This window comes from Megascapheus bottae, chromosome 21 (genome assembly GCF_031878675.1).
Source record: "Megascapheus bottae isolate mThoBot1 chromosome 21, mThoBot2.hap1, whole genome shotgun sequence".
Classification (NCBI taxonomy): Eukaryota; Metazoa; Chordata; class Mammalia; order Rodentia; family Geomyidae; genus Megascapheus; species Megascapheus bottae.
Window position 1 is genome coordinate 28745111 of NC_143529.1, and position 22448 is coordinate 28767558.

The 22448-nt window shown below is 40.3% G+C and overlaps 1 protein-coding gene across 5 annotated transcripts in view; it reads right to left on the bottom strand.

Moving 5' to 3' along the window:
• Ap1s3 (adaptor related protein complex 1 subunit sigma 3) overlaps positions 1-17036 on the bottom strand; it is an 86853-nt gene extending 69817 nt beyond the window's left edge. For all 5 annotated transcript variants that reach the window (XR_016539155.1, XR_016539154.1, XR_016539156.1 and 2 more), the window contains exon 1: positions 16980-17036. Coding sequence is in view for 2 of the 5 variants with exons in the window: in XM_090354907.1 (XP_090211033.1) it covers positions 16980-17018 (39 nt within the window). In the remaining 3 variants the exon portion in view is untranslated. The remainder of the gene's footprint in view (positions 1-16979) is intronic.
• Positions 17037-22448: the final 5412 nt, after the last annotated feature.

Genomic DNA, 22448 nt, shown 5'->3' on the forward strand with positions numbered 1-22448 from the left:
AAAGCCAGAACTTGATCAATCGAGTTGTTCTCTATAGACCATGTTCTCGGGGAGGGGGGGGGGAGGGAGTTTACAAAGGAATGTAAGTTTGATAAGATGAGAAAGTACCAGCATGAGAATCATCTCAATGGATAAATTACATTTAACCCATCAGAGAAAACACATAAGTGTGTGTGCCACCACTTTGGCATATTTTTATTATAGGGAAAGATGATCCAATTTTTTTCAGGAGTTGAAAACCATCAAAGGGAGAAAACCGTAACAAGGCAATTATAGTAATCCAGAAAGAAAACAAATTCTTTCACAAACAAGAAGAACAATGTTAAGAACAATGGATTTACTTTTTAAAAAAAGCATATATAATTGCATATCACAACTAAGCAAACACAACGATGATACAGAATAAAGAAGCAAAGGAAAGAAAATAGAGATTAAGCCAAGAGAAAGAGCCAGAAAAGAAAAGGAGACTACCAAGTCTTTTAAGTGTTATTCTCCATTTTGTGGTTTGCTTGACTGAGAGCTTTAGAATCAGTCATCTCCAGTTACAACTGTCTTGACCTCATTGCAGATTTTTAACTATTTCAGTAGTGTGTTGGCCATGCTGGAAAGCTATCTAATTTTATTTTAAAGTAAGTTTTAAAATGTGCATCAAAGATGCAAGCTCACATTTTTAACAAATAAGAAGAAAGACTGAGTAAAATCTAGATACTTTCTTCAATATCTTAGAAGACAGTGTTCTTGTTTTGAGATATTAAATAATAAATTTGCTCAACAGATAGTATGAGAAGGGCAAGCTTGAAATCCCCATTTTTGTTGTCCAGCTTTTGATGTTTTATCTGTCTAGGAAGCTCAGCTGGCCTGAAACTAACTATGAAGGAAAGGATGTCTTTGAACTCACAATCTTAGTGCCTTTCCTTCTCAAATGATAAGATTCCAGACATTTGCCCCCAAATTCAGCTTGAATCTGATTTTATTTTTTTAGTTGAGTTTTTTTACTTTTTTCTTTTTTTGTTCAATTTTTTTTATATTATATTGCGGCTCTGATTTTAAAAATACATTGAATACATTGCTTCAGTTGTGTGGAAGAGGAAACAATATGTGCTATAAAACAAGAAAACGACATTATTTTCTTAAATGTTTTAACTACTCAACTTTTTATTGACAAGGTTTGACATAGCATGGGCCCTCATAACTTACTAGAACAAAACAGAACCTAGATGTTCCCCAACTGACACTTTAAAACTAAGCTTTGGTGTCTTACAAAAAAAACATGTTATAGTGGAAATCTGAGAACTTCATCAGAGATGAGAAAGCAGCCAAGTTTACAAGTCCTACTCATTCAGCTGCCTTAAAAAAAAAAAAAAAAAAAAAAAAAAACCCCTCTGGGGCCAGCAGTTTTGCCTAGTGGTAGAGTGCTTGCCTAGCATGCACAAAGACCTCGTACCACATACATAGAAAAAAGCCAGAAGTGGTGCTGTGGCTCAAGTGGTAGAGCACTAAACTTGAGGAAAGCCCAAGGACAATGTTTAGGCCCTGAGTTCAAGCCCCAGGACTGGCAAAAAGAAAGAAAAAAAGAAAAATCACCCTCAGTCTTAGAATCTCAAACATCTACTTAGATCACTGCATTTTATTAAATACCACTTTCCTATTGGTAGAGGTATAAATAATGAAGTAATGTAACACATTTGCTCACTGCCTAGGAATCAATTAAGACGGGTATTCCTGTTTCAAGAAGAGATACTATAAAAAACGATCATCATTCTCAAAGCACAAAATTGAAAGGACATGAAATTTTAAAAGTCAGGACCTTAAGATAAGGCCCTATACGTTATTATCACCAATAGATACTCTGTAATCCAAGGTCTAAGGAATGGTCAGATTTTACCAGAGAAATGAAAGGCACACATTTGGTACCTGTTGGCTTTCCTTATCTACTTTTTATTTTAAAGAAAAGAAACAGAAATGTGTGTGGAGGCAGGGGGGTGTACAGTTTTCTTACCTTATGATCTAAAGCTCTTCTGTTACCATAAACCACTTTTCCACCAGCGACCAGACACACAAAATAAAAAAAAATCCTCACTATCCGTGGAATAACATTAACAACATATATGAAGATGGCTTTAAAGCTTTTAAGCCCTCTTTTTTCTGGAAGAAATAATCCAAGGTGTATACTTTCATTCTGTTCTTAGACCTGTTATCTTAGACTCCGTTCAGAGTGCTCTGGGATTCTCCATAGACATGATACTAAAATTCCTATCAATGCTCAAAATTCCACTAAGAAATCTGCTAAGTTCAACCGCCACTTCCTCCCTAGTTCTGCTAAATGGCAAAGCCAAGTCAGGACCATGACTTGGCCATGATCGAGAAATCTAATAACAACAGATTCTGGCTGGGATGTGGCCAGGAGGGATCACTGCTACACTGTTGGTGGGAGGTAAACTTGTTCAACTACTATGGACACCAGTATAGGGGTTTCTCAAAAGACTGAACATACAGCTCCACTATGTCCCAGCAATCCCATTTTTTGGCATTTACCCAAAAGTCCAGAAACAAGGACATGCCAAAGCCACTAGCACACTAGATTTCTGAAGCACATCCACTAGGCACCAGGAGCCTTCTGAGGGAAGCACAGGGCAGACCAGTATTGACTTTTCTAGTCTATTGCTCTGCACCAGTGCTCCATGTTCCTTTAGGTCAATATGTACAACAATAGCTTTGAATGGCAAATAGGGGCCTCAGTGTTTACAAATCAACCTGCTCCTTCCCAGGACCCATGATATGGACCCACAAGCAGCTTTCAGGGAGAGAAGCATCCAGGAATCTTTTTCTATCCCACCACTGTGAAGATCACAGGCACCATGTTTCTGCATCTGGCTTTGAATATAGTACATGGAACATAAAAATGGGGCTTCAATAAAGTCAGAACACGCTTCTACACAACAAAAGAACAATTATTAGAATCAAGAGGCAACCCACAATATGAGAGCAAATCTTTGCTACCTACTTAACAGATGAAGGATTGATGGCCAGAAAATTCAAAAAGCTCAAATAAACCCAAGAGCAACTAAAAATAACCCAATTAATAAATGGGCAAGTGACTTGTATTGACTGTTTTCACAAGAAACACAAATGGCTAGCAGATAAAGAAATTTAATTATCCTTGATCATAAAGGAAATGCAAATCAAAATCACACTAGGATTTCATGTCATCCCAATGAGAACCACAATCTCAGAATGTGACAATGACAGAATGACAGAATGCTGACAAGGGTGGGGAAAGCTCTACACTGTTAGCAAGGAATGTAAACTAGTATAACCACTATGGAAATCAGTATGGAAGTTAGTTCCTCAGAAAAACAAAAACAGGATCTACTTTGTGACCCTACTGTACATTCTTGAGCATATATTAGAGCCTAAATCAATACTCAAAAATGAAATCTGAATACCCATGCTGTAGTTTTGTATGCAGTGGCTAAGCAGTGCTCAAAACTGATGAATAGACAAAGAAAACATGGTACCTATAAGCCATGGATTACTGAGCTATAAAGAAAAACAAAATTATCACTTTCAGAAAGTGAACTGAGCTAGAAATCATTACATTGAGCCAAATAAACCAAGCTTAGAAACAGTGTGCATGTGTATGTGTTTATAAATATATAAATTGACTGTAAATATGGGATTGTCTAGGAGATGGAAGGAGAGGATGATGAAGAGTGAATAATATTGAAATATATGATGTCTAAGTATGAAAGTGGTATGAGAAATCTTACTGAGGCTGGGTACGGTGACTCACGCCTAGAATCCTAGCTACCCAGGAGGCTGAGATCTGAGGATCAAGGTTCAATCAAAGCCAGCCTGGGCACAGAAAGACCTGAGACTCATTATCTCCAATTAACCTCTAGAGAAGGGGAAGTGAGGCTTGGCTCTGGGGTAGGGCAGTAGCCTTGAGTTGAAGAGCTCAGGAACAGCGCCCAGGCCAAGTTCAAGCCCCATGACCCACCCCCCCAAAAAAAAGGTAAAAGAAATCTTACAGAGGTAGGCACCAGTGGCTCATGCCTATAACCCTAGTTTCTCAGGAGGCTGAGATCTGAGGATCATGGTTTGAAGCCATCCAGGAAAGTCTATGAGACTCTTACCTCCAACTAAACACCAAAAGAGATTCACCAAACACTAAAAAGAAAAAAATAAAATGCTCTATGATCCAGCCATCCTACTTTTGGGCCTCTATCAAAAAGATTTTTTAAAAAATCAAGATATAGTAAAGACACTTTCAGACGAATGATCATAGCTGCATACTATTCACCAGAGTCATGGCTCACATGCCCTACAGCAGATGGGTGGATGGAGACAGGCTCTGTGTATGTATATACAGTGGAATTTTACAAGCCATCAGGAAGAAAACTGTTATGTCCTGTACAAGGAAATAGAAAGCCCTGGACAGAATGATGTTAAATGGAATAAGTCACACTGGAGCAACACAGGGTATATGTTTGCTCTCATATGTGGAACTTGGGTCTAAATTATAAACATATATGAGAATATGTACAGGGTCATAGGCAAGTATACACAAAAATATTTTTTTAGTCAGGTGGAAGAGTCCAATGGTGGAACTCCTCTGAACAACTAACTTACATTTTAACAAAATAAATACTAGAAAGCTAAAACGGGTTTTGTCAAGGGGAGTAGGACAGACAAATGGAAACAGGAAGAGGTGAAAAATAGTCAATATTCAATGTATGAACATAAAAAACTTGAGAAGGGTGGGTTGAGATAGATGAAAGGGATTGAGGAGGTGACACTGATCAAGATCCAGGGGTTCTTGAAAAGGATGGGCTGGGGATCAAGGAGAAAAGGGCAGATGAATGAAGTGGAGAAGAGGAAGAAGGGAGTGGGTAGGGGAGGAATGAGTGAGAACACTGAAAGGGGTAACAGTGATCACGAGCCGTTGTATTCAAAAGCAGAAAAAGAAGATGCGCTGCACTCAAACTGGCAATGCTAAACTGAAACCCTTTTGTACAACTAAAAGAATTTTTTAAAAGAAATTACATAAAGTTTGGAAATGCATTAAAATTTTAAGAGGTTATTTTGGAATAGGTGAAATAGAAATGATATTTTCTTCTTTGCTCTTCACAACATTCCCCAAAATTCATACTCATGATCCTATGGATGAAAAACACAGAAAAACCATGTCATGGAAAGGGCCTTAACAGGTTTAATTAAAATTCAGCAGCATTCTACCTGAAAGTGCAATACTAAGTAAGTGACAAGTTTCTTTACCTCAGAGAGATGCCACAGGATTGAGAATCTGAAGTATGGGAAAAATAGTAAGACTGTGGAGTTGCAGAGGCTTGCAGGGGAGGCATGAGAAGGGAGGGTAGATAGGCAAAGTACTGAGGATTGTTGGTTCAAGTAATCTATGACCATATAATGGAAGATGCCTGCCAACCAAATACATTTGTCCAAACCGAGGCAAGGCCTAATACAGAAGGAGGAGGAGGAGGAGGAGGAGGAGGAGGAGGAGGAGGAGGAGGAGGAGGAGGAGGAGGAGGAAGGGAAGGAAGGAAGGAAGGAAGGAAGGAAGGAAGGAAGGAAGGAAGGAAGGAAGGAAGGAAGGAAGGAAGGGTAGGTTAACATAAACAGTGAGCTTTGGGTTGAGGAGTCAGGGTACATGGGCTGTCTGTACACCTTTTATTTTGTTGTTGAACTAAAACTGCTTTAAAAATCCAGGCTGGCAGAGATGTGGAGAAGGAAAGAAACCCTATGACACTGTTGATGAGAATGTTTAACTGGTGCAACCACTGAGGAATCTGGTAACTTGGAGGGATGGGGAATGGGGGATGTGAGATGGGGAGAATAATAGAAGGGTTGCATTGACCAGGATGCATTATACTCAAACTGACAGGCTGAATTATAACCCCTATGGACACAACTATTAAAGGGACAAAAAGACAAAACTAATAGACTAATACAGCAAAAAGTCCTCTCTCTCTCTCTCTCTCTCTCTCTCTCTCTCTCTCTCTCTCTCTCTCTCTCTCTCTCTCTCTCTCTCTCTCTCACACACACACACACACACACACACACACACACACACACACACACACACACACAATTGAAAAATATAGCCTGGGCAACCAGACAAAAACAAAATGTCTCCTAACACACACACACACACACACACACACACACACACACACACACACACACACACACATAATTGAAAAATAGAAAAATAGAGCCTGGGCAACCAGACAAAAACAAAATGTCTCCTAGCTCCTAGCAGGGAATACACGAGGACAAAGAGCTGGTAAGGGAGATACAAGAGTTGTCACCCTCACCTCTTGAACATGAGAAACCTCTATCAATTGTTCCTCTCCGATTTCAAAGTAATGTTATTTGACTTTGCTAAAGAAATGAAGTGGAGACATGAACTTACTTTAAAATTTTCCCATATTAACTACAGCACTGTGCTTCCAACAACAGGCTGCAAATCTATGGGTTGTAAAACCCAGTCCCAATCAATCACCATACAGAAAGAGCAGAACAGAATGATGCATTTCAGGGCAATTGTTCCCACTAAGGGTAAATCTTGTGTTCAAATACGTCTGATCAGGGGCATACCCCTGCACAAGGAGGTAGTAAAAAAATGAATTTCTAGCTAGGGGTGGTGGCCAAACAAGGAAAGAAGAGGAGAAAGATGCAAGGACAGGGCCAGGAGTTTGGCCTGGTGGTTGAGTGTTTGCCCAGGTTCAATTCTACATACGCAGAAAAAGTCAAAAGTGGTGCTGTGGCTCAAATGGTAGAGCACTAGTCTTGAGAAAGCCTAAGGGCAGTGCTCAGCCCCTGAATTCAAGCCCCCCCATCCCCCCCCCAAAAAAAAGAGGCAAGGACACACCCTGACACAGAAATCATTTGCACAGAAATGCAAAAGCAAATCATGTATAAACAGAAGGCTGGTCAGTAATGAAATGCTAACCAAAGGCAAACTTTTATGTATTGTTAATCTTTAACTCTCAGAGAATGTGGGTACCAGGAAGAAAACTTATATATATAGAATTTTTCCCAAGTATAGAAAGGAATTACTTGGGTGGGACTCAGGGTGGGTCAAACTCTGCATTTTAAACAGTCAGAAGACTGACGTTCAAGGTCAGTAAGAGACCAAAGAGCAAAGCAGGAAACAAGAATTAACGCTGATGAATGACATATGCAAAAAGGAAGAAAAAACCCACTTCAGTCGTGGAGTCAGCTTGAAAAGCCTTCACCTCTCTCAGTACTCCTCTATCATTTCAAGGTTCACTACAGATCATCTCAGGGCTCACGACCATGCCAGGTCATTTATTCTGGTGTACCATAAAACATACAAATACAACATTTGGACCTCCACGTAGAACTGTGGTAGAAAACGATCAAAAGAAATTTCAAGTGAATTGAATACCACTCCCCCCCCAAAATAATGTCACTAAATGACAAGAACAGACTTTTCAAAACTGCATTAAGCCCCAAAGGCCACAACATTGCTAGGGGAGTTGATAGCTGGTGGTTCCAGCCAGTCACTGGGCACTGGAAAGGAGAAACATGATGGCTGATTTAGTGTAACAGAGAAAGCTGAAACTTCAAAATTAAAATGTTTGCACCTATAATTCCACTTAAGAGGCAGTGGCTAGAGGATCTTCAGTTTGTGGGCAGCCCGGGCCATATTGGTGAGACTATCTCAAAAGCAAATAGAGATGCAGTTTATGTAGCACAGTGCTTGTCTACCATGTGAGATGCTGTGATCTACTACCCTGTAGTAATGAGAGAGAGGGGGGGGGGGGAGAGGGGAGAGAAGAAAGGAAGAGGAGGAAGATGAAGAGAAGAGGAAGAGTAGACGAGAAAGAAAGACAAGAGTCCCAAAGTAAGACAAAATAGAAAATTGCCCATGTCCAGATACATTGAGTCCTTTGACATGTTTCTTCACCAGACCGATTGACAGGTTCTGATGGTTTAACAATTCTCTGACCAGACAAGCTTATCAGTACCTGTAAACTGAAAGGGGTAACAATCTTCTTCTTTCTACTAGATCAACGATTTTTTTTTTAACCCATTAAGATGTTTGGCAGGATTGAGCAGTCATCCCTCAGCAATGCACAATTTACATCTGCAGGCAGGGATGAGCTCTCAAACAAAGACCCTGCCTCTACGCCTCCTGAGAGCCACGGGCCTGCCACCTCTCATGCATGGCCTTTCACTCTGGACCTCCATCCTGGCCACCCATGGAAGTGGAAGGAGGGTCATGAACTTCATTAGCATGGTGCAGTTACCTTCTCTAGGAGCACCAGCCACTTACAGATCCCTCTACACAAGCCATGTTACCTCCTCCCAAGACGTATAAGCCCAACATGACCGACTCCCAGCCAGCTCGGTGGAAATCAGGCTGAGCAGATTGAAGTTTCCCAGGTGTTATTTGTGCATGATTGTAGGATGTAAGTCAGACAATCTACCTGTTTTTTAGAAACTTTTGAAACAAGCTTGCTGCATGCCACAAATCAAGATTTTAGTTCTTTTTTACATGTTATCAGGCAAAATAGCGTAACAAAATCACTTTTCCTAGTTCGTTCCAAGACATGCTGTCCGTTTGTCAAAAAGTTCATCTAGATCTGGCCCAGAACATGCTGTGAACTTATCAAAAAAACAATCTATTTGGCTTGGGGCATCCTAGGCACTTACTAACAGGCCAAGCCATATTGTTGGCTAAGGACACTGGGGCCTTAAGAGTAGCTGGTTGGTCAATGGGAAGCTTTGAGAATAGTAGCTTGAGAACTAGCCAATGAATTCTACTTCTGTTGGAGGAAATGGGCTAAGTGAATGTGGAAGTTATCTGATCTTTCTAGAATCAGTAATATGACTCTCTGATTGCTGAGTTGGGCACACAGTAAGCACTCAATGTTTCCTATCTCTAGCAAACCGGCCTGTTTCTCCCTCTCATTTGTTTTCATTGAGGCAAGGAAGGGCCTTCTCTGTCCCCTTTGGATTCACGGCATCACTCCACCTGCCCCCTCCCACTCCTTTCCCCAAAAGACATTTCAACAGCCAAGAGTCTCTGACCACTGTTTCAGTGGTATTCCGGAAAACATCTAGCTGTTATTCCATTGCTGGCTGACCTCTCCCTAATCACCTTTCCAATGCTTAAATAATGAGCTTAGCCCAGAAACTGCCTTCACCTGCCCATGAGTCACTCACACTTCCTTTCTTTCTTTTGCCTGTTGACCACAGATCTTCCAATAATGTAGTTATTCCTTCTTTCCACATTCTCTGTAAGGCATTTAGAATTTCCCGCTGTTTGGTTATACTTCCAAGATGTTTTCTATTCAGTAACAGAAGCTGGTTTGGGGGTTGTGTTTTTCTTTTACACGTAAGTTACCATCCCTGCTGACTCTTTACTGGAATTACCTCACTCTTTTATGGAAAATCAAGTACTCTTTCCTACAAAGCAGCTGGAGTAGTGGGAGGTAGACAGGTAAGAGACTGAACTGTCAGCCCCCTCCCCAAAGTCACATCAAGTTCCATGAACCAGAAGAGCAGGTCACATGACCAGATACCTTCCATGAGCTGGGCTGGGCCAGGTAGGTACCTTATTAAATGTGAGTAAAGGTTCAAGGTAATAAAATAAGGTATGGAAGATAAAACTTGAAAATTACAAGTCCCAACAAAAGCAGAAGTAAAGACTCTGCCATAGTGCTGCCAGTGGAGTGGGGGTGGGGACTCAGTTGCTTTTGCCAAGCCTTTAAGAAGTCTGGAATCTGACTGGTTGTGGGAAACACTGGGATTGTTTTAATGTTGGTATTAATTAAAATAATTTTTAAAAGGCATCCTTCAAGCTGAACAAGCTCACTGTGCTTGGTCTTTGAGCTGTTTTGGCTTGAAGTTCTCAATTGAGGCTGCTGAATGCTCTTCCTGTACCAACATTCTATCTTTATTCTTTTTTCTTTTTTTTGCCAGGCCTGGGCTTGAGCTCAAGGCCTGAGCACTGTCCTTGGACTTTCTCAAGGCTAGAGCTCTACCACTTGAGCCTCACCAGCACTTCTGGCTTTTTTCTATGTATGTGGCACTGAGGAATCGAACCCGGGTCTTTGTGCATGCTAGGCAAGTAATCTACCACTAGGCCAAACTCCCAGCCCCTCTATCTTTATTCTTTATTGCTAGTAAAGATTTCCTTCGGTTTGAGGAAGAGCCTTCTGACCTCAAAACCCTTCTTCTACATAGCAGACTAACATTACCACCAAAATCTAGTCTTAGATCAAGTTCTCTCCGTTTTCTCACTGATTTTATAAGGTTCTTTTACCTCCTCAAGAATTCTAGGCCAAATTTCTGTTTTCATGTAATGGAAAAGAAAAATCTATACACAACCTCAGGGATTTCATCTTTGTCTTATTAAAAACACCAGTACCATGAAATAAAGTGTGGAGAGATTGGCTGACGTATTTCAATTTTTCTCCCAGTCCTGGTACACCATCTGGTGGCAGAACTATCTGCTTGTAGCATGAGGAATGCTATGAAGTGAATTAAATAACCTTCAGAGCTCAGCTAAAATCAAATAAAGAGAAATAGTACAAGGACAAGAAAAATAGAATGGCCCAAATACAAAATGCAGGTATTTGCAGAACATGTGCCACCTAAGAGTACGCTGCAACTTAAAAGTCTGACTGTTCAGAGTTGGCTAGTCGCCAGTCATGTAGAACCCTAAAGCCCCTTCTCAAAGAAAAATTCCTTGACAAAAGTGTTATCTTTGTCTATTTTTTTTTTTTTTGCCAGTCCTGGGCTTGAGCTCAGGGCCTGAGCACTGTCCTTGGACTTTCTGAAGGCTAGAGCTCTACCACTTGAGCCTCAGCACCACTTCCGGCTTTTTTCTGTGTATGTGGTACCGAGGATTTGAACCCAGGTCTTCATGCATGCTAGGCAAGCACTTTAACCACTAGGCCAAACTCCCGGCCCTTTGTCTATTACACAATAACATTTCTGGAAAAGAAAGGAGGGAAGGAGGGAGGGAGGGAGGGAGGGAGGGAGAGAGGGAGGGAAGAAATATTAATTCAATGTATCACAGTATTCTATTTCTAAATTAAACAATCAGGCATTGCCTAGACTCAAAGAAAGGACTTCCATTAAAAAGACAAAACATTCCTCCCATGCTCATGGATAGGGAAAAATCAATACTGTGAAAATGATCATACTGCCAAACCTGATGTACAGTTTCAATGCAAGCCCCTCAAAATCCCAAGGATATTCTTTACTGAAACAGAGGAAGTAATCCAAAAATTCACAACAAACGACCTAGAATAGCCAAAGCAATTCCAAGCAAAAAGAACAATATAAGTGGTATTACAATACTCTTCAGACTTCAAACTCTACTATATAGCCGTAATAACAAAAACAGCATGGTACTGGCACAAAAATAGACTAGAAGATCAATGGAACAGAAATAAAACCACATACTAATAGCTTATATTTGACAAAGGAGTTAGACATATACAATGAAATAAACAAAGCCTCTTCAATTATTGGTGCAGGAAAAACTGAGCAGCCACAGTTTAAGTTGATCCCAGCCTGTTGACATGCACGAACATTAACTCAAAATGGATCAAAGACCTCAATATCAGACCTGAAACTCTGAAACTGTTACACAACAGAGTAGGAGAGACACTGGAGCTCACAGGAATGGCAGAAACTTCCTAAACAGAGTCCCAGGGTCATAACAGATTGGAGAGAGACTTGACAAATGGGACTACCTAAAAATAAAAAGTTTCTGCACAGATCAAGACATAGCTACTAAAACAGAAAGACAGCCAACAAAGTGGGAAAAGATATTTACCAACAATACATCAAAGGCTTAATATCCAAGGGAACTTAAGAAACTAATTCCTCCCAAACTAAACAAACCAATTGCTAAATGGACAAGGAAACTAAAGAGAGACTTTTCAGAGGAAGAGGTTAAAATGGCAAAGAAACGTTGGAGAAAATGCTCATCATCCACAGTCGCAAAGGAAATGCAAATAAAAAGAACCCTGCGATAACACCTTACCCCAATCAGAATGGCCAATATTCTGAATTCAGACAAAAAATGCAGATGGGAATGTGAAGAGGACCCCTACTGCATTGCTGATGGGTATGTAAACTAATACAACCACTTTGGAAAGCAGTTTGGAAGTTCCTCAAAAAACTAAACACAGACCTTCCCTATGACCCAGCCATACCCCTTCTAGGCATCTACCATGAGCATCATAACCCAGGATATGGTAAGGACACCTGCACAGTCAGCCATGTTCATCTCCACACTGTTCACAATGGCCAAGCAATGAAAACAAGCCAGACGCCCCACTACAGATGAATGGATACCAAAAGTGTGGTACATATATACAACGGAATTCTACATAGACAACAGACAAGATAAAATAATGGCATTCGCTGGGAAGTGAATGAAACTAGAGCAAATCATGTTGAGTGAAACAAGCCAAGACCAAGGACAAAAGGTACATGGTCTCCTTGATATGTGAGTATTAGATCAAAGCAATACAAGAGCAAACTCAATACTCACTGACATTAATTTGAAGACTTAAGTATATCTATATAGACATATAAGACTACAATAGAATATATATTCTATAGATACATATTGATATATAGATTGATATGAATCTATGACATACAAAGAGCCAGCTTAATTTTAAATTATGTTCTTAAATTTATGTGCCGGTGACTGCATATAGATTTTTTTCTTGAATACTTGTTTGTAGAACATGCCATTTGAAATATGATGTTAAAAAACTCAGTGTTAATATAAAAAGTTTTAATTAAAAAAAAACTGCTTCAAGGCCCGGGAGTTTGGCTTAGTGGTAGAGTGCTTGCTTGGCATGCACAAAGACCTGGGTTCAATTCCTCAGTACCACATACATAGAAAAAAGCTGGAAGTGGTGCTGAGGCTCAAGTGGTAGAGCTCTAGCCTTGACAAAGTCCAAGGACAGTGCTCAGGCCCTGAGCTCAAGCCCAGGACTGGCAAAAAAAAAAAAAAAACCAAACCAAAACAACAAAAAACCAACCCTGCTTCAATAAAAACACCTGCTCATCTTACAACTGAGGAAATCTCGTGAACATAGAGGCAAAATTCCTCAACAAAATATCAGAAAATTAAATCTAATAATATATGAGTAGCATTTATCTGCATTATACAAGGCTTGTTAGAAGATTTTTTCGTTCAAGTAATGGAATATATCACACCAACATGCATAACAATACAAATAACAAAAGACATGATCATATGTAAAGACATGATATATAAGACATGATTACACTAAAAAAACTGGAACCCAAACACTTGATCAGCTAACTCCAGCTCAATCAGCTAGAAGGTTCTGGAGCTGGACTAGTTATACACTGTTACCTCCCTGAGAAGAAAGCAAAAACACACCCACTGGCAATAAGTAAACATGCCTCATCCACTTTTAAAGTCATTTGATACTGAACCATCTTTATATTAAGATAGCTATTATTTTTCAACTTGGTAGGTTTTACTTTTTATTATAAAGGTAATGTACAGAGTTTACATTAGGGGGTAATAAATACATTTTTTTCACTAGTCCTGGGGCTTAAACTCAGGGCCTGACCATTATCCTTGAGCTTTCTCAAGGCTAGAGCTCTACCAGTTGAGTCACAGCACCACTTTCAGCTTTTTCTATGTATGTGGTATCCACGAATTGAACCCAGGTCTTCATGCGTGCTAGGCAAGCACTCTACCAGTAGGCCAAACTCCCAGCCTTATATTTTTTGGAACCCCTCCCTCATTTTCTCTCCCTTGGTCCCAATCCCCCCAATCCCCACACTAGTAGTATATATAGTTCATTTCCAACATAGTGTTGAGCGATTAGCACTGCTGAATTAGTTCACACTTTATCCCATGGTTTCTGTGCTTCCCTTTCCCCTCCCCAAAGAAGATAGCTTTTAAAAGTTCCCTCTACCCCATCTAGTACCAAAGATTTCTCTACCAAACATAAAAATAAGCAGAAGAGCCCCTAAATTCTAGACTTGTAGATATTAAGATAGACATGAAGTAGGTATCTTGAATCTAACCAGTGCCATCTTGACCACATGGTGGAAAACAAAATATTGGGTTTGACTAGCCCCATCTTGTCTTCATGGTGGAGGCAAGGAAGTCCCACCTCCCAAGTGATGGGCTGTCTGAATTCCTAGAGATAGGGGTGGGGACTTGGACAATAGGTTACTGGACCTGCCAATCTTGGGTGATGAACTCTCAATTATCCCTGTGATCCCTCCCCCTGACCTGACCTGGTTTAGGCCCAGACCAGCTCAAGCACTAGAACACCATGCTTGCTCCTGGCTCCTGGCTCTTCTCCAGTCACCATGGCATCCCACTTCAGCTATCCACTGGAGTTGATCTGGTTTGCTGGTATTGATTTTCTGCTCTTTCTTTCCTCTCCCACTGTCATGGCTCAGTTTTCTGGCAGTGTTAAATGTATTCCCAGGGCTGCAGGTCTTTGTGACAAGAGTCCACCTGCAGTCACCAGCTTTCCAAAAAGGACTCCCAATTTGACCTCTCAAAATGTGGCTTCTCTTTTCTCACCATAGAACAGAGGAATCAAAAACTCAACTGAAGGCATTAATGGCATTATGTCACCACTATTACATGTAGTTTAACTAGATCAAAGTGGCCCCCTTATCTCTTCTCATACAGAGGAACAATGAGGAACTTGGTTATCTCTAGCCAGGGTCTAGTTAGAAAAGAAGAGCCAGAACTTCCTTTGAGATAACAGACTCTACAATGACAGGGTGCAGTCTTTAACAAAAAAGGGTTTGGAGGACAGTAAAGGAGAGAAAGCAAGTACAGTGGTTTCCTGTGGGCTTCCTTTCTTATTAAGAATGACTTCAGCTTTAATTTTTCTCCTTGAGTTCTTGTTTGAGGAGGAAGAAGCTCCTGAGCAAGTAAATGACTTCCAATTTAATACCTGAAAGTTAACAGTACCTGGAGGTATACACCTGTAATTCTGGCATTTGGGAGGCTGAGGCTAAAGAACTTCAAATTGAGGCTAGTCTGGGCTACATAGCAAGACAGTCTCCAAAAAGAAAGGAGAGGAAAAGAGGAGAGGAGGAAGGAGAGATAAGGGGAAGAAGGGGACGCAGGGAAAGGAGGAAAGGAGATAGAATAGGGATAAGAGAGGGAAGAGGAAAGGAGAGGGAAGGAGATACTTGCATCAAACTCTAGAGAAATAGCAGGCTTGTCCACAAGGTTAAAAAGAAACTAGACCAGTTCTGGATGCGTAGATGACCACAAGCTTCCAGTATTCAAAGTCCTAAGTGCAAAGAACACATCCTGGAATCTGCCAGTAAATGCCAAGTATATATACGATGGGAAAGTGATGGCTTAATTTTTTTCTACAAACAATATACATAATTTACCTAACAATATACATAAAATAAACAAGATTCCCTTCCCTTTGTTTTTTTAACTGCCAGAAGTTGCCTTGAAGCTTTCAGCAGTGAATATATATGCGAGCGTTCTTATACATGTGCATGTACACGCGTGTGTGTGTGTGTGTGTGTGTGTGTGTGTGAAGTTAAGATGGGGCAGATTCTTTAGCAGGTTCCAATAATGTGAGATATTAGGTCTGCTTTTACTGCTTCTAAAAAATATTGATAGTACAACCATCCCTGCAGTGGCCATCTGATTAATTTCAGGTGGCACATATTGTCTTCTTTACATTTCTGTTTTCTCCATAATTTTTATAATAATTTGGTATTGTTGACATAAATTTTAAGCTTTAAGATTTCGGGGGGGGGCAGGGGTGGAGACATGTTGGTTAGAGCAACAGCCAATGAGTCAAAGTGTCAGAAATCAAGTTCAAGTCATGGTCTTGGATCTAATGAAGAAATAAGTAAAGAAAAGATTTCTGGCAAATACAGAACATAGTATTTTTCCAAAAGAGAAAAAGTGGAAGTATGCTAGGTGACAGCCTGACACATTCACTCAGGATTGACTTTCCTAATATTGGGGTGCAGTCAAAAAAACCATCTAGGACTTACCATTCCCTTAATCAAAATGAACACACTTAAAAATTCTTCCTAATTCAGTAAAGGAACTACTAGGAACTAAACCTAACGCCTTATGTGAGCTGCCCTCCCAGCCCTATGAATGTTGTTCTGCTGTTGATGGTCTTACTAGTTGCAGATAGGATGCTCATGGTTACATTTCCACAGTTTTCAGTGAACTCTAATCCATATCACCACCTCTATGAATACTCTTCCCCTTTAATATTTTGTTATTGAGACGTCTGTTTCCCCAACTGCCCTGAATAGTGCTCTTTCTGTCTCTGACTCCCTAAGTAACTGAGGTTACAGATATGTATCACCACAAGATACCTAGTTCTAGATAACTTTTAAATGGTATGAGGTCTGCTTACTCTGCCTATTGCACCAGTAAAATAGTCTTAGTGATATGCATTTGTGGCATGTAAAGTACAAGCTCAAGCTTTGCCAAGTACCGTCTCTGTGATCACATAAGCTGATGTCACAATGTGTGTGGTGAAGTGACCCTGAGAGGTTCTGCAGAAATCACCTCCAATCTTTACCACCTATGCCAGACTTCTCTCCACAAGGCAATGACAACCATATTCTCTTTTCCTTTCTCACGGACACATTTTGATTAACTTCAGTCAGTTGCACAAGGCGGTTCCATATATGCATCCAATGTATCTTCATCAGACTCACCTGATCATTCTTCCTCATCCACCCACCCCATTCTATATTATTAGAAGAATAGGATGGGATAAAAAGGGATTCTTGAGTCAACAGTCATAAACCACTTTCCCACACTTCTCAGAAACCAAACTACTAACTTGAATCACATTCATGAAACCAAAATCTTCCTCTACTTCAGTGTGTATGCCTGTGAACCTTGCTAAGGTAGGAAAAGGGCCCAATCTTCTACCCATTGTACTTACAGAAGCACTGTTCAAGACTGAGTGATGTTTGTTAATCATGGAAATTCTAGACTGTAATAAAAGGTAGTTTTAAAGAGTGAAAGGCAAAATCTGAACAACTCTTGTTGAAGAGTATGGGACCTTCAAGAGTTTCCATGGAAATTGGCCATTTTGACCTCATAATACCAATCACTAAACTTTAGTGAGCAATTTCTATTGTGCTTCCCAAGTCTGTGTCTTCTGTACATAGAGTGGAAGTATGCAGGCCACATATGTGTTTTATCTTCACAACTAAAGAACAATACCAATATGTCTTCATTAAATGGGAATTGAGAGTCAGAGTGTTTGCTTTCCTTGGGATATTCTAAAATGCCTGGGCACTTGCTTGTATGCAACTGAAAACATTTTTTTAAGTGTTTTTTACTGAAAAAAGTCAAAATATGATAGAAGAAATGAACAATACAATACACAAAAATGTGTTACTATTATGCAGTATTTAGAATATCACTACACATCACAAGAAATATATAAAGGGGATAACCATTATTTTCCATCTTCCAAGAGGAGGGATCTGGATAGGAAATGTTGTTCAGTGGCAGATCTCTTGCCCAACATGCACAGACCTTGAGTTTGATCCCTAATGCTGAAAAGAAATGAGTTAACTGGGTCTCAGGGAGGTCAGGTAATGGAAGGGTCATATAGATGGGAGACCTGGACTTGAAAGTCAGGCAGTCTCTAGGAGATCCCCAACACTGAATTTGTACCAACAGCAGCCCCATTTGGAAGATCCAGCTGGGCTGAATCCTTTCTCTCTCCCATGAGCTACTTTTCAAATATGGGCCTTAGAAGGGCCAATGAATGAGACACAAATTGGAACTAACACTTTCAGAATTACAGAAGAACCCCTTTATATAAAAAAAAATGCAAGGAAGAGGTGGGTCCTCCATCTACAAAGTCCACAAAAGATGGCAGGCTCTCAATCTGTGGCACTATTCAATTGGTCACAAAAAGCCAACAATGCCACAAGACACTGATGTTCTCCATCTGTCTACAGGCATATGTCCACAACCAAGCCAAGCTCCCAGCATGCACAGTAGATCTATACATTTTTATGATACCTTACATTTACCAAGGGTGAAATGAAGGTTCACAATATTGTTTGCATGACACATGCCTCAAAAATTTTGGCATAAGTGTGCCATATTTATAGCCCTACTTGAACACTTTCTTTTTTTATATATACCGAGGCTTCAAGAAATAGAAGCAGCCTAAAATGTTCAAGCTGTAGGGGACCTGACCTTCTGGAACTATCAGAGGATGAAGTCACTGAACAAAGGAGGCAGTGGAGATGTACACGTAGCGTATCACACTCTCTGTCCTTTGCGTTCTCCATCAGTAATGGGAACTGGCTGTTCCATGTTCATGTTCTCTTTTATCATCCCCAGTTCAGAGGCCCATGACACCAACCTTTGGCCTTCCTCTTTCTTCAGATATGATGCAATTCGGAAAGCACATGTACTTGAAGGATAGTATTCAAACTTCACTGGCCCTCTAAGTCGGAATCATCATGCTCAAGGACCTGAGAGTGGTATACCACAAATTTCTAGCAAACTACAAATGAAATTGTCCCCATCAGGGGCCGGAGTTTGGCCTAGTGGTAGAGTGCTTGCCTAGCATGAACGAAGACCTGAGTTTAATTCCTCAGTACCACATATACACACACACACACACACACACACACACACACACACACACACACACACACACACACACACACACACACACACACACAGGAATTTGTTAAAGATCAGCAACAGAAATATTCAATCCTGGACAGATTTCAGGCTGATAATAACAAAAATCCATTTTAAAATAACTATCATGTGTTATTTGACTTTAGTTTTTATCATTTTTGTATACGCGTGTTGGTACTACTGGAGCTTTTTTTAGGGCCTTGCCCTGCACTCAAGATTGGAACTCTATCACTTGAACTACAACTCTACTTCTGGCTTTTTGTTGGCTTTGAAGCTTTATTTCAGATCTCAGCCTCCAGAATAGCTAAGATCACAGGCATGAGCCACCCACCTGGCTTTGACTTAGACTTTTAATCCATTTCACCAATACAGTTCATGGAGTTCACAAAACAAAACAATTGACTCAGAAAATAAATACCCTTAGAGTAATTTTTGCTATAAAGCTTAAGGATACAACCATCTATTCTCCTTGCTTGGTAAGTTTTCTCTTGGGATCTAATAGGCCCATAACACATTTTCTTTTGGAAGAGGAGTCCAGAAGTGTTATTCTGGGAGAAGCCACTCAGGGTTGGTTTTGGAAACACTCCAAAGAAAACAGAGGAACTGACTGAGTTAATTAATTCCAGGCAGACCCAAGTAATAAATCTTTAGGATCTGACCACATTTCCCTCCTAAACATGTGAACTATCTTCAGATTCCTGAGCATTGTGGAAGTAACTAACTTAAAAAGAACAGATGGTAAAAATAGTCCACATGTGAGCCCTAAGGAAAAACTAAGGTGATGTGCTTTTATTTCCTAAGAAGTAAAATACATTAACTCCACAGCAAAATAATAAGGCTGTGCTTTTATTCTTAGCCCAATGAGGAAACTTATTATGGGAAAATAAATGCATACCAATGTTGATTGCAAGAGCAAAAGTCCCGAGTTCAAACCCTACTACTGCCTATATATAACAGATAAATTCAAGATAGATGATAAGACAGATAAATAAAGTGGCAGAAGAGTACTGGGTACACATACAGAGGGTCAGAGGGAGATAGATGTTTTTAGATACATGAACGTTAGAATCACCCAGAGACAACATACTCATAGATAAACAGATAGCAAACCACATTGGCAAGTCCAATGGAACTGACCCTGTCTACAAAGATGCATGCCACTGAGTGAAGTCAGGCCCCTCCTGACTTGGAACAAGTCTAAAGCTACCTTTGATCTATTCCTACAGATGCAAACTACTTATATTCTTTTATCACTCGATTTTTTTAAGAACATGCTCTTGTTCATCAAGTGGAAAACCCACTTGATCGTATACTTGAAAGTTCTAGAAAAATAATTCCCCAAGGGGTTTTCTGGGGAAGCAAAATTAGAGGAGGAGGGAGAGGAAAATCCATAGTTGAAACAGTTCTCTGCAGTCAACCTTCACCCAGCTCTCCTCCAGAATTTTCATTTTTTTTTCTTTCTTCCTTCATGCCAGTCTTGGGCCTTGTACTCAGGGCCTGGCTGAGTACAGTACTGTCTTTGGGCTTTCCCAAGGGTAGAGCTCTACCACTTGAGTCACAGCACCATTTCTGGCTTTTTTCTATGTATGTGGTACTGAGGAATCAAACTTGTGTCTTTGTGCATGCTAGGCAAGCACTCTACCACTAGGCCAAACTCCCAGCCCCCAGAATTTACATTTTCTTAATTATGACTTTTTCTTTATATTCTGCTCACCCACTTTCCCCACTCACATACATGCTTCATCCTCATACACACTTGATTTTAAGAAAGCCACCTTACCCTGCCAGGTTTGATGTTGGATGTACTCCAAAATCTCTATCCAACATTCCCACCCCCCACACACACCCATCTTTCTGTAACAATGTAAGTTAAACAACACATATCCGTTTAATTTGCCACTCCTGTCCAAGACTAGCTTTGCAGTGAGCTTCTCATAATCAAGAGAGACTCAGATCTCACACCATGGGATTTTCTTTCCTGACAACTAGAGTCCAAAGCAGGGCACCCCATAGCTCAGGCCTGTAATCTAAAAAACTCAGGAGCCTGAGATCCGAGGATTCGGGTTTGAAGCAAACCTGAGCCAGGAAAGTGAGACACTTATCTCCCCAATTAGCTATCAAAATGCCAGAAGTTGTAGAGTACCACCTTGAACAGAAAAAGCTCAGGAATGGCACCCAGGCCCAAGACCCAAACAAAGCAACAACAACAGCAACAAAAATGCAATGCCATCCAGATTCCAGAGGCTCACACCTAGAATCCTAGCTGTTTAGGAGGCTGAGATCCAAAGGATGATCATCTTAGGCAGAAAATCTGTGAGACTGCATTCCTAAATAATCCGCAAAATGCTGCACTGGAAGTATGATTTAAGCAGTAGGGAACCAGCCAAGCAAGCACAAGACCCTGAGTTCAAGCTCAACATGCAATAGATAAGGTGCTACTGTATATAATTTCTCCCCAGACAAAGTAACTTGGAACTTACAGAAAGAGTCATTTGTTGTTGTGTTTTTTTTTTTCTGCTCTCTTTTTCTTTTCACTGAGAAGCACACAAGACTTCTGTTGGGGGTACAAATTATCTGAGAGATGAGAAAAATGATACTGGTGACAGAAAATAGCAACTCCAGGCAATTTTCAGTATGCCTTGAAGTCAAAGAAAACATTAATGACTTAGTGATGATGCTTATTTGATCTGAGTATGATTTTTTTTCTTGAACTTCATTCAAGACACTATACTTAATATGCTAAACTCAACACTTTGTATGGTAATGGCCTTTTAAATGGCTATTAAGAACTTTCTTGTTCTTCCTACTACAGCCAACTCAGCAGTCATTAGAAATCTCCCTGGAGCTATGTGCTGTTGGCTCCCATTTGTAATCCTAGCTACTTGGGAGGCTGAGATCTAAGGATCATGATTCAAAGGCAAACAAATCCAAAAGACTCTTAGTTCCAATCAACCAGCAAAAAGTTGGACATGGAGCTGTGGCTCAAGTGGTAGGATACCTGCCTGCCTTGAGTCCTGAGTTCAAGCCTCTGACACTAACCAAATGAATGAATGAATTAAAAAAAAAAAACTATTGGCTGAAACTATTTCTTTCAAAGTCTTACCAATGGGTATTCTAAATGGTTTTTGTTGTTGTTGTTGTTGTTGTTGTTTGGTCATCCCCAGTTTGGCTCCTCATGAAACTCATGAGAAAGAACTCATGAAAAATACTTGATTTTCAACTATTACAGCCTTGAAAGGCTGTAACAATAAATCTGAGGTTGAAAACAGCCAAGGAGATCAATCAAAAATAAAAATCCTTTGTCCCCAACAACAAAAACAAATTAACTCTAGTTAACATTTATGGAATGTTCCGGTTGCCAGGCCCTGTGCTACCTGAACTGGATGATCTCACACAATGCTCAGATAACTTTAGACAAAGGTAATCGAGGGTATGGGGGCCTGTCACCTCTCCACCTGAGCATTCACATCTTCCTTTCCAAATGGACAGGAGCCAGGGGCAGGGAGTGAGCATTACGCAGGGTCATTCAAGCAGCCCCATTCGACACTTCCATGGAGAACATGCAATGCATGTATGCTGTGTACACAACAAAAATGCTTCTTCTAGCAGCACCTCTGTGACTTGATGCAATCTGACATTTCCTTAAAAGCAAGTCTCAATATGAGATAACCAAGGGACAAAAAGAAGAGGAGAAATAACATAGTACATTAAGAACAACAATCACACATTATATGGC